Below are 13,420 nucleotides of genomic sequence, written 5' to 3' on the forward strand. Positions count from 1 at the left end.
GGTTAGACATAAGGGATTGATAGGTGTTGTTTTTGGAGTGTTGGGCCAGTGTCTGTCTGAGATCGATAATAACGGGTTGGAGGTCATCAACTATTGAAGTCCTCTTTTTTATAATCCGTTCCATCATCCCGCCGGTGCAGTTTTCGAGATAAATATACCATTCCTCCGTGTATAGGAGGTCTTTAGGAAAAGAGGATAATGTTTTTATACGTATACCGTCCGGTGAAATTTTTTCAGCAATATATGTCTGCTGCATGGCAATATCCGCTAGATTGAAGAATTCCTCCTTCAGCACGGACTCGAGTTTGTGAAAGACAGGTTTGAGATCGATGTTGGGGACCACGGGGTTGTTTACTGTCGGTGTATCAGGCGGGGCGAGTGTTTCGGTATTGCATTTGAATTGTGCAAATAAACAGGTCCTATGCACAGCGCGTTCATCGATAAAATCCATTCCGAGGGCTGCTATCGGGTCTGACGCTCCACAAGGTATGGGGAGGCTTTGGATGCACTTAGACAACAAAAACAAAAGACCGAGAGCCCAAATTGTGTAGTATATTCAAACAGATTAAAATTATAAAAAGTAAATTAGTTATACTCACAAACATGGGTTGCCCCTAGGCAACCACTCCATGTGCAGGTGGGGAGAATTAGTACCTGACCCCACTCAGGTATAAGATGTCGCTCTCTGTAGAAGAAGAGTAGGAAAGATCCTTACCACCCTAGGTGGATCGCTTTGTTAGGAGGATATAAACCAGAGGCGCCAAAAGAGTAAAACCATGATGAATAAAAATGGGGGGAGATATATTCACGACTCACCACTTTACAAGTTCTTCAAGGGACCACCACCTGCCTCTCTGTCCGCGCCACTTGGTCCTAGCTTCAAGTTGGATGCACAAGTTGGCCATGCCAATAACACGACAATAGACAATTTGAATATCTCCCAATTAAGCATATACGAAACATCAACACAAAATTCTGAGTCCTCCATAAACCCGACAACCTTGAACGACACACCAGACATCACTAACAGCCCAGATAATACTCTCACTGCAGCTGGTTTTTTAGACCTACCAGCCTCTCTATCCCAGAGTACCTTGGTCCTCCCCCTACCGAGCCCCACCAACAATCGAGTTGTCCTGAAGCCCAGACACAATATGAAGCGTTCGCACCCAGACCCCGGAAAAGAGGGAGCCGGGGCAAAGGCAAAATACACAAGAACAGACGTCCCCAAAAAAACACTGGAACGGTTACCAGTCCCGACTCACAACTAAGAAGCATTTTCAATTTATCCGATCATCTACTATCTGACCAAGAAACAAAACTATTAGAGAAAGGCTTATCATTCTGCCCCACAAATACATCCAATCTGAACGAATTATACACTGACCTGAATACTTATGTACGAAAGCTTACATTAAGGCGACATTTCACTATGAAGAAACTCAAGGAGCAACACACCAATCATGACAATGGTCTGATCATCACAGACAATCCCACCATACCACCTGTAACAGTCAACTCAGTGGAAGTCGCCACTGAAAAATACATTACCACCCAATTAAAAGGACGCTCCAGGTTTAACCCCATAGCATCAAAGGGCCATCTACTACAGACTTTTCATGATCTAGTCCTAGAAGACCTCCTAAAGATTAACTTACAGAACCGCCCCCCCACCAATCTCACATATGCAGAACATCTGGCTCTCAACAGACTCAAATCAACACACAATATCGTTATTAGACCTGCCGATAAGGGGGGTGGTATAGTCCTCCTCAATCGTGCTGATTACTTAGAAGAGGCCTCACGCCTACTAGACAACCCTATACATTATGCTACCCTCGACCATGATCCAACAGAAGAATATAATAAAATACTCAAATCCTTTATAAATGATAATTTTTTCAAGGGCATTATCACAAAAAATGAAAGGACCTTCCTCATTAATCAGCACCCCAGAACCCCATTTTTTTATTACCTTCCCAAAATACATAAAACACTCATCAAACCACCTGGTCGACTGATCATATCGGGCATTGATTCTGTCACTAGCAATCTATCTGTTTTTGTTGACCAACACCTCCAACCCCATGTTCAATCACTTCCATCTTATCTTAAGGACTCACAGCACCTTATACAGTTACTAAAAGATATCACCTGGCAAGAACACTACCATTGGCTTACTTGTGACGTAACTTCCCTATATACCAATATACCTCATAACTTCGGTCTGACAGCTATTGACTTTTTTCTTAACAATAAACCACACATGCCCCAGGCTCAAAGGAATTTCATTACACAATGTGCCGAATTCATCCTTACACATAATTCATTCAGTTTCCAAGAGAAGTTTTATCATCAACACACCGGGACGGCCATGGGCAGTTCATTTGCACCGTCCTTTGCTAACCTGTCCATGGGCCTGCTGGAACATCTCAAACTCCACCCCCAACATCCTTTTGAAAACAATATTATCTTCTACAAGAGATATATTGATGATTTAATCTTTATCTGGCAAGGAGATTTCAACAGTATCACACATTTTGTTCACTTTCTAAACCATAATACAGCAGGTCTTCAGTTTACAGCTCAGCACCATCATAACACTATTGATTTTCTAGATTTGTCTCTGGTCACGGACGGGAATAGAATCAAAACAAAAACTTTCTTCAAGAAAGTAGATGCAAATAACTATATTCATTTCAATAGTCACCACCACAGACCCTGGACCACCAACACCCCCTACTGTCAATATAAACGTATCTTCCGCAACTGCACCGACCACAAGGATTTCCATTCACAATCTACAATTCTAACAAACAAATTCACTGAACGCAAGTACCCCAATAAACTACTTAGGGACGCTAAATTTCGAGCAACTCAGATAGAACCCATCCCATCCACAACAACCATTCCCCGTGATTCCCCCTTCCCACGGTTCATTACCCGATTTAGCGCTCAACACAAGACTATTAGATCTATCTTGCAAAACAGGTGGGATATCCTACTTCAGGACCCCTATTTGAAAACTGCAATACCCGACAAACCATCCTTAACCTATAGAAGAGCCCCAAACCTGCGGAAAATGCTAGCCCCCAGTCGATTAAGAAGTTTAAATTCCAAAAGTAATGTCAGGCCCGGATCTTCTCCCTGTTATAAACCCCGGTGCACGGCGTGCCAGTTTGTAAATGAAACCAATAGTTTTCACTCGGCTACCACATCCAGTATCTATCCTATTAAACAATTCATTAACTGTGAGTCCCGTTTCATCATTTACCTCATCTCCTGCCCATGCGGCCTTCAATATGTGGGCCGTACTACTCAGGAGGCCCGCAGTAGGGTCGGCCAACATAAGAGAAACATTATCAATTTCCTGGCACTGCATAGTGTTTCCAGACACTTTGGCACACACCATGAAAAAAACCCTCAACTTTTCCGTATTACGTTCATCGAAGCCATTTCACCACACATCCCAAATACGTTTGAAGTCTTGCGCCAGAAGGAGATTTATTGGATTACTATTCTTAAAAGTCTGGTCCCCAATGGTCTTAATGAAGTTTTGGAAAAGGCCTTTTAAATACCTAAAATGAATACAGAGTTATGCTCTAAAACATCCGTGCGCCATATTTGGCCCACAATTGATAACGAGTAAATGGTTTTTATCCTTGTCCTCTCTTTTATTTTATTTGATCTGAACTATGTTTACATCATGATATATGGACCTCCATTCGTGGGGTCTTCATCCATATATATATATATATTATATATACATATTCCGTGTTGTGGGTGTATTTATACTTTCATTTTATATTTTATGTACACTGCTCTGTTCATACACACCTTTTTTTATTGCTTCTATTGTGTTTACATGTATATATTATGTATGTTCAGTGTTTGGTACTCCCAATTTTAAGGAAATGATAACGTATGCATTCAATATTAATATTATTCAGGTTTTTTAAACTAATTTCTCCCTAGATATATTTCCCCCCGTTCTTAATCTTTTGCATGCTGATATCATCCCAAAAACCCCTCCCTTTGTCGCTTCTGTACTCCCTTATACTTGCCTATAGTTCACCACAATTCTACACTAATCAGTTTGGCCAGTCCAAATCAGGGTCATTATTGGCATCCAGATACACGCATCTATATGCTTCATGCGACTTAAATAGTCAGTCAGACGCTCTTATGCCAATCTTGTTCTACATGCCCTATAGCCGCATGTGCGTTCTAATGTACGCTTATGACCGCTGGATTAACGCGTACCAGCACCACCTATGTTCATCTACTTTGGCCTGACGCACGCGTATAGGCGTCTGAATTGACGCATCTAACTGACCACTTGCCGCTTAATGACTATGTACCCATATCCATCATGGCGCCCACGGCCTCAGACGCATGCGTGACCTACGTCACTTCCGTTCAGCCTACCGGAAGTAACACAGCACCTCGCGGAGACGGCGTTCTCCGCGAATACATCCCCTATATGTAGCACTCAGTACGCCTCACTCCGCATTGAGGCGTTAAATGTTTACCAGACCCCGAAGTGGTAAGTCCCTTTTACACCATTCCGCATAGAATTACGTTATGAGCCGTTGATTTATGAGCAGGACATTGTGCACTTGACATATAAGTCAATGTACTTCAGCATATTTCCTTTTGATGTACTTTTATAACAAAGTGACAGCTTTTGATCAATGTTTATTAATGCAACTGCAATAGTAGTTCTAAATGAACTCTGTTTTTTTGACATGATATATGGTTACAATGTACTTCGTATTGTTGTCTTTTTAGGACATTGACCATTTTGCTAGACTGTGTATATTTAACTACAAGCTTTCGGGGTCCCTTAGTGATTTATGATATTGTCCTGTGTGTTTTTTTATAGCTTGTACTCCTGTCTAATTGCCTGAGGAAGCGGGATAATCCCGTGAAACGCGTAGCACCTGGGAGTAGCAATAAATTGTTTTGATCTTACTAAACATTGAGGTGTAATCTGGTTTTTATGGGTGGTGAGTCGTGAATATATCTCCCCCCATTTTTATTCATCATGGTTTTACTCTTTTGGCGCCTCTGGTTTATATCCTCCTAACAAAGCGATCCACCTAGGGTGGTAAGGATCTTTCCTACTCTTCTTCTACAGAGAGCGACATCTTATACCTGAGTGGGGTCAGGTACTAATTCTCCCCACCTGCACATGGAGTGGTTGCCTAGGGGCAACCCATGTTTGTGAGTATAACTAATTTACTTTTTATAATTTTAATCTGTTTGAATATACTACACAATTTGGGCTCTCGGTCTTTTGTTTTTGTTGTCTAAGTGCATCCAAAGCCTCCCCATACCTTGTGGAGCGTCAGACCCGATAGCAGCCCTCGGAATGGATTTTATCGATGAACGCGCTGTGCATAGGACCTGTTTATTTGCACAATTCAAATGCAATACCGAAACACTCGCCCCGCCTGATACACCGACAGTAAACAACCCCGTGGTCCCCAACATCGATCTCAAACCTGTCTTTCACAAACTCGAGTCCGTGCTGAAGGAGGAATTCTTCAATCTAGCGGATATTGCCATGCAGCAGACATATATTGCTGAAAAAATTTCACCGGACGGTATACGTATAAAAACATTATCCTCTTTTCCTAAAGACCTCCTATACACGGAGGAATGGTATATTTATCTCGAATCCTGCACCGGCGGGATGATGGAACGGATTATAAAAAAGAGGACTTCAATAGTTGATGACCTCCAACCCGTTATTATCGATCTCAGACAGACACTGGCCCAACACTCCAAAAACAACACCTATCAATCCCTTATGTCTAACCTTATCTCACGAGTAAAAAAATTTGAGATTGACACCATTGACACGAAATTAAGGAAGTTAAATAGAGATCGGTTGGCATATGCGGAACATAGGGAACGCGAGCGAAAAACTCGTTTCCCTATAACTGATCCTCCAATCAATCCTGCACCTTCACGTCCTCCCCTGCAGCCATTAATGAGTATCACTTTCCCGTCTTACCCACCACCATGCCCCCTACCACCACCCACTTTTCCGCCACCAAATTCAGCACCACTCACTCCGTTACCACCACCCCCAGCCTATGTTCCACCAAAATTTAGTTTCGCCCACACAACCACACTGGAAAAAACACTATTCACTGTGCCAAAGGACATTTTATCCGCTACAAAGGAAACGTGTTTGGCCGACCCCTCTGCGGCCCCTGAGACAACACCACCAATAAACACTATCCTCCTACCAAAAACTAAAAAAGATCCAATCTTTAAAATTAAATGTAAAAAGAATAAATTACCTACTACAAAAATCAAAAATAGACTACCCAATATAAAGGTTAAAAATATTAAGAACATTCCAAAGTCGAGCAATCTAAAACCACTTTACAAGTTCTTCAAGGGACCACCACCTGCCTCTCTGTCCGCGCCACTTGGTCCTAGCTTCAAGTTGGATGCACAAGTTGGCCATGCCAATAACACGACAATAGACAATTTGAATATCTCCCAATTAAGCATATACGAAACATCAACACAAAATTCTGAGTCCTCCATAAACCCGACAACCTTGAACGACACACCAGACATCACTAACAGCCCAGATAATACTCTCACTGCAGCTGTTTTTTTAGACCTACCAGCCTCTCTATCCCAGAGTACCTTGGTCCTCCCCCTACCGAGCCCCACCAACAATCGAGTTGTCCTGAAGCCCAGACACAATATGAAGCGTTCGCACCCAGACCCCGGAAAAGAGGGAGCCGGGGCAAAGGCAAAACACACAAGAACAGACGTCCCCAAAAAAACACTGGAACGGTTACCAGTCCCGACTCACAACTAAGAAGCATTTTCAATTTATCCGATCATCTACTATCTGACCAAGAAACAAAACTATTAGAGAAAGGCTTATCATTCTGCCCCACAAATACATCCAATCTGAACGAATTATACACTGACCTGAATACTTATGTACGAAAGCTTACATTAAGGCGACATTTCACTATGAAGAAACTCAAGGAGCAACACACCAATCATGACAATGGTCTGATCATCACAGACAATCCCACCATACCACCTGTAACAGTCAACTCAGTGGAAGTCGCCACTGAAAAATACATTACCACCCAATTAAAAGGACGCTCCAGGTTTAACCCCATAGCATCAAAGGGCCATCTACTACAGACTTTTCATGATCTAGTCCTAGAAGACCTCCTAAAGATTAACTTACAGAACCGCCCCCCCACCAATCTCACATATGCAGAACATCTGGCTCTCAACAGACTCAAATCAACACACAATATCGTTATTAGACCTGCCGATAAGGGGGGTGGTATAGTCCTCCTCAATCGTGCTGATTACTTAGAAGAGGCCTCACGCCTACTAGACAACCCTATACATTATGCTACCCTCGACCATGATCCAACAGAAGAATATAATAAAATACTCAAATCCTTTATAAATGATAATTTTTTCAAGGGCATTATCACAAAAAATGAAAGGACCTTCCTCATTAATCAGCACCCCAGAACCCCATTTTTTTATTACCTTCCCAAAATACATAAAACACTCATCAAACCACCTGGTCGACCGATCATATCGGGCATTGATTCTGTCACTAGCAATCTATCTGTTTTTGTTGACCAACACCTCCAACCCCATGTTCAATCACTTCCATCTTATCTTAAGGACTCACAGCACCTTATACAGTTACTAAAAGATATCACCTGGCAAGAACACTACCATTGGCTTACTTGTGACGTAACTTCCCTATATACCAATATACCTCATAACTTCGGTCTGACAGCTATTGACTTTTTTCTTAACAATAAACCACACATGCCCCAGGCTCAAAGGAATTTCATTACACAATGTGCCGAATTCATCCTTACACATAATTCATTCAGTTTCCAAGAGAAGTTTTATCATCAACACACCGGGACGGCCATGGGCAGTTCATTTGCACCGTCCTTTGCTAACCTGTCCATGGGCCTGCTGGAACATCTCAAACTCCACCCCCAACATCCTTTTGAAAACAATATTATCTTCTACAAGAGATATATTGATGATTTAATCTTTATCTGGCAAGGAGATTTCAACAGTATCACACATTTTGTTCACTTTCTAAACCATAATACAGCAGGTCTTCAGTTTACAGCTCAACACCATCATAACACTATTGATTTTCTAGATTTGTCTCTGGTCACGGACGGGAATAGAATCAAAACAAAAACTTTCTTCAAGAAAGTAGATGCAAATAACTATATTCATTTCAATAGTCACCACCACAGACCCTGGACCACCAACACCCCCTATTGTCAATATAAACGTATCTTCCGCAACTGCACCGACCACAAGGATTTCCATTCACAATCTACAATTCTAACAAACAAATTCACTGAACGCAAGTACCCCAATAAACTACTTAGGGACGCTAAATTTCGAGCAACTCAGATAGAACCCATCCCATCCACAACAACCATTCCCCGTGATTCCCCCTTCCCACGGTTCATTACCCGATTTAGCGCTCAACACAAGACTATTAGATCTATCTTGCAAAACAGGTGGGATATCCTACTTCAGGACCCCTATTTGAAAACTGCAATACCCGACAAACCATCCTTAACCTATAGAAGAGCCCCAAACCTGCGGAACATGCTAGCCCCCAGTCGATTAAGAAGTTTAAATTCCAAAAGTAATGTCAGGCCCGGATCTTCTCCCTGTTATAAACCCCGCTGCACGGCGTGCCAGTTTGTAAATGAAACCAATAGTTTTCACTCGGCTACCACATCCAGTATCTATCCTATTAAACAATTCATTAACTGTGAGTCCCGTTTCATCATTTACCTCATCTCCTGCCCATGCGGCCTTCAATATGTGGGCCGTACTACTCAGGAGGCCCGCAGTAGGGTCGGCCAACATAAGAGAAACATTATCAATTTCCTGGCACTGCATAGTGTTTCCAGACACTTTGGCACACACCATGAAAAAAACCCTCAACTTTTCCGTATTACGTTCATCGAAGCCATTTCACCACACATCCCAAATACGTTTGAAGTCTTGCGCCAGAAGGAGATTTATTGGATTACTATTCTTAAAAGTCTGGTCCCCAATGGTCTTAATGAAGTTTTGGAAAAGGCCTTTTAAATACCTAAAATGAATACAGAGTTATGCTCTAAAACATCCGTGCGCCATATTTGGCCCACAATTGATAACGAGTAAATGGTTTTTATCCTTGTCCTCTCTTTTATTTTATTTGATCTGAACTATGTTTACATCATGATATATGGACCTCCATTCGTGGGGTCTTCATCCATATATATATATATATATATTATATATACATATTCCGTGTTGTGGGTGTATTTATACTTTCATTTTATATTTTATGTACACTGCTCTGTTCATACACACCTTTTTTTATTGCTTCTATTGTGTTTACATGTATATATTATGTATGTTCAGTGTTTGGTACTCCCAATTTTAAGGAAATGATAACGTATGCATTCAATATTAATATTATTCAGGTTTTTTAAACTAATTTCTCCCTAGATATATTTCCCCCCGTTCTTAATCTTTTGCATGCTGATATCATCCCAAAAACCCCTCCCTTTGTCGCTTCTGTACTCCCTTATACTTGCCTATAGTTCACCACAATTCTACACTTATCAGTTTGGCCAGTCCAAATCAGGGTCATTATTGGCATCCAGATACACGCATCTATATGCTTCATGCGACTTAAATAGTCAGTCAGACGCTCTTATGCCAATCTTGTTCTACATGCCCTATAGCCGCATGTGCGTTCTAATGTACGCTTATGACCGCTGGATTAACGCGTACCAGCACCACGTATGTTCATCTACTTTGGCCTGACGCACGCGTATAGGCGTCTGAATTGACGCATCTAACTGACCACTTGCCGCTTAATGACTATGTACCCATATCCATCATGGCGCCCACGGCCTCAGACGCATGCGTGACCTACGTCACTTCCATTCAGCCTACCGGAAGTAACACAGCACCTCGCGGAGACGGCGTTCTCCGCGAATACATCCCCTATATGTAGCACTCAGTACGCCTCACTCCGCATTGAGGCGTTAAATGTTTACCAGACCCCGAAGTGGTAAGTCCCTTTTACACCATTCCGCATAGAATTACGTTATGAGCCGTTGATTTATGAGCAGGACATTGTGCACTTGACATATAAGTCAATGTACTTCAGCATATTTCCTTTTGATGTACTTTTATAACAAAGTGACAGCTTTTGATCAATGTTTATTAATGCAACTGCAATAGTAGTTCTAAATGAACTCTGTTTTTTTGACATGATATATGGTTACAATGTACTTCGTATTGTTGTCTTTTTAGGACATTGACCATTTTGCTAGACTGTGTATATTTAACTACAAGCTTTCGGGGTCCCTTAGTGATTTATGATATTGTTCTGTGTGTTTTTTTATAGCTTGTACTCCTGTCTAATTGCCTGAGGAAGCGGGATAATCCCGTGAAACGCGTAGCACCTGGGAGTACCAATAAATTGTTTTGATCTTACTAAACATTGAGGTGTAATCTGGTTTTTATGGGTGGTGAGTCGTGAATATATCTCCCCCCATTTTTATTCATCATGGTTTTACTCTTTTGGCGCCTCTGGTTTATATCCTCCTAACAAAGCGATCCACCTAGGGTGGTAAGGATCTTTCCTACTATTCTTCTACAGAGAGCGACATCTTATACCTGAGTGGGGTCAGGTACTAATTCTCCCCACCTGCACATGGAGTGGTTGCCTAGGGGCAACCCATGTTTGTGAGTATAACTAATTTACTTTTTATAATTTTAATCTGTTTGAATATACTACACAATTTGGGCTCTCGGTCTTTTGTTTTTGTTGTCTAAGTTCTTCCACTAATCTAGCTCTCTTCCCTTTAACAATTACATCATAGGTAATGGAGGTATCACTATTAACATTCACATTCTTATCATCATTATTTTCTCTCATATTAACATCATTCCCAATAGGGGGCGCTAGGCAATCACCATAAGGCTCAAAAACATCCAGGCTACCATTGTCTATGCCCATAGATTCAACCACCTTCAAACTTATGGCAACATTTTTATCTCTTAAATTAATCAAACTTTCTTTAGGAGATATCTCCTCCTGCTGGCTAGACAAGCTTTTACTATCACAATTGGAAATGTCACTTTCCGTTCGTCCACCAGGCAAACCCTGCTGTGCAGAAACAGAACCACACATAGCCCCGCCCACCACATTTGCATGCTCAGTAAGCTTTTTCTCACCATTAGGGAGTAGGCTTAGAGTTCCCTTCTCATGCATGTTAACGTCCTCAGTCAGAAGTTCACCTGTGACCACTTCCTGTTGGCAGCTTTTGACTTCCAGTTCACTGGAGGAGCCTTCTTCTCGGCTTCCTTCGCCTCTCCCAGCACCATTTTGATGGGGAAACACACTGGGCACAAGCTCTACTCCAGCAACCGGCTCCACAAGCACAGGGACATCCTCTGTAGCCATGATTTGCGCTCCAACTTGCGCAGACACAGCAGGATCCTCTAGACCACCAGGGCAAGTTTTTATAAGACAGGGACCCTTCTCTCTGTGTCCTCCAGCACTGTCAGCGCCATCTTGGAGCTCCCCATCTGCAGCCATCTCTACCTTTGCAAGGTAAGCTTCTTCTTCACTTTGCTCACTTTCTTCTACAACTCCTTCGTTGTCGCTCCTTACACCTTCACCATCGGCACCTAAGTCCCGAGAGGCACCTTGTGGATTGGCACCCCCAGTTCCTCCAGCACCAACGGCAGATGCCCGGGCAAGACTCTCACACTCCATGGCCTTTCTCTGGGCAATCCTCATGGATGTCCTCCTGATCACCCCACTGGCACCCTCCACACCCACACCAGAGCTCCCAGGGGCATTTTGATTTGTAGCACCACCGGTCACCCCAGCATGAGTGACAGATGCCTGGGTGGGGGTCTCACTCACAAACATCACCTCGTCAGCCATTAGGTCTTCCTCCATAGCATGGGTAACCCGTCTCATGCTTTGCACAGAGTCTTCCTCTCCATTTTCCTCCTCCACCTCGCTGTCCAGGCCCTCCACTGGCAAGAAGGGCTTGAAATTTCTCTGGCATCGCAGTCTCTCCGCGAACTGGCCACCATTCTCTTCCAGCTGCTTTAGGTATGACTTTTGCACACTGTATTTCTTCCTTATCTCCACCAGCCTCTTATCTGCTTGCAGCAAACCGTTGTTCCACGACACACCGTATTTGTGCTTGATTTCAATAAAGCTTAACTTTAGCCTTGTGAGTTCTGTGTTGCAGATATTCACAGCCGTTATCCACTCCACAACATCATCCGCGACAGCTCTGCCAGTCACGTTTCCCCCCTCCAGGTAAGCTAGGCTAGGGGGGGTATGAGCCGGCTGCTCCATTACCGGAGCAGCCGGCTAGCACAGGGAAGGACCCTGCAAGGCCTAGGCCTTAGACAGGGGCCTCAAGTCCAATGCTGCCCAGGAGTTAAGCTCTGAAATCGGACTGAGCAATCAAGCTGAAGAGCCTCCTCTGGAACTCCAGGAACTCCCTCACACACAACCTCACACCTATGGTAGGATTAGATTGTGAGCTCCTCTGAGGACAGTTAGTGATGTAGCTACGAAAAGGTAGAGAGATGAATGAAGACTAGCCAGAGAGGAGGAAAGGATAGAGATGGGGAGGGAGGGGAAAGCAAGAGAGGGGGCCAGGATCACAGAGGAAAAGAGAGGGAGAGAGGGAACAAGATGGGCAAGAAAGGGTATAGATTCTCCCACCCTGTGCTGGACAAGAGTGTGATGGGAAAGAAAGTTAAAAGAGTGGAGGAGGAAAGGAAATTTTTCACATGTCACAGTGGAGTGACTGTAAATGGGCAATAAATCAGGCAGGGCAGGCTGAGACAAAAGCACCCAGCAGGAGCTGGCAAGTCCGATTATCTTCTGTATATTGTAGTTTGTTTAGTTTACTTACAGGTCAGTGTGATTTCTTTGTTTGGTAAGGACCTGTGTGCAGAGCTTCTGTTCCCCTACAGCTGAGTGACCGTCCATCCGTGACCTGTGGTCGCTCTGCCCATCTTCAGTTTTCAGCCTGCTCACGTCTCCGTTATAGCTCCCCTCACTCACTGCTTTGCAGACAGAGAGCTGCAGACCACGTGGTAGCTCACAGTGATGAGTGGGAGCGATTCACAGTGACGATGACAGGAAGTATACGGGCAGCTGGGGTTCTCTGAGGGAAGGGAGAGAGCGGGCAGTAGCAGGAGGGGTAACCAGGAGGAGAGCCAGCAGTGGCAGCGCAATATGACAGGCTGGAGTATGTGCTGATGGGGACCTTTGACTCTTAAAGGGAAGGTTCAGGGAGGGTGGGTAAAAAATAAAAAT

The 13,420-nt window shown here is 43.3% G+C and overlaps 1 protein-coding gene across 1 annotated transcript in view; it reads left to right on the forward strand.

Moving 5' to 3' along the window:
* The window catches only part of THEMIS2 (thymocyte selection associated family member 2), a 136,386-nt gene extending 131,476 nt beyond the window's left edge, over positions 1-4,910 (forward strand). The window contains exon 7 of the mRNA XM_068266126.1: positions 4,886-4,910. Coding sequence (XP_068122227.1) covers positions 4,886-4,910 — 25 coding nt within the window. The remainder of the gene's footprint in view (positions 1-4,885) is intronic.
* Positions 4,911-13,420: the final 8,510 nt, after the last annotated feature.

The sequence above is a fragment of the Hyperolius riggenbachi genome, chromosome 2, assembly GCF_040937935.1.
Source record: "Hyperolius riggenbachi isolate aHypRig1 chromosome 2, aHypRig1.pri, whole genome shotgun sequence".
Lineage (NCBI taxonomy): Eukaryota > Metazoa > Chordata > Amphibia > Anura > Hyperoliidae > Hyperolius > Hyperolius riggenbachi.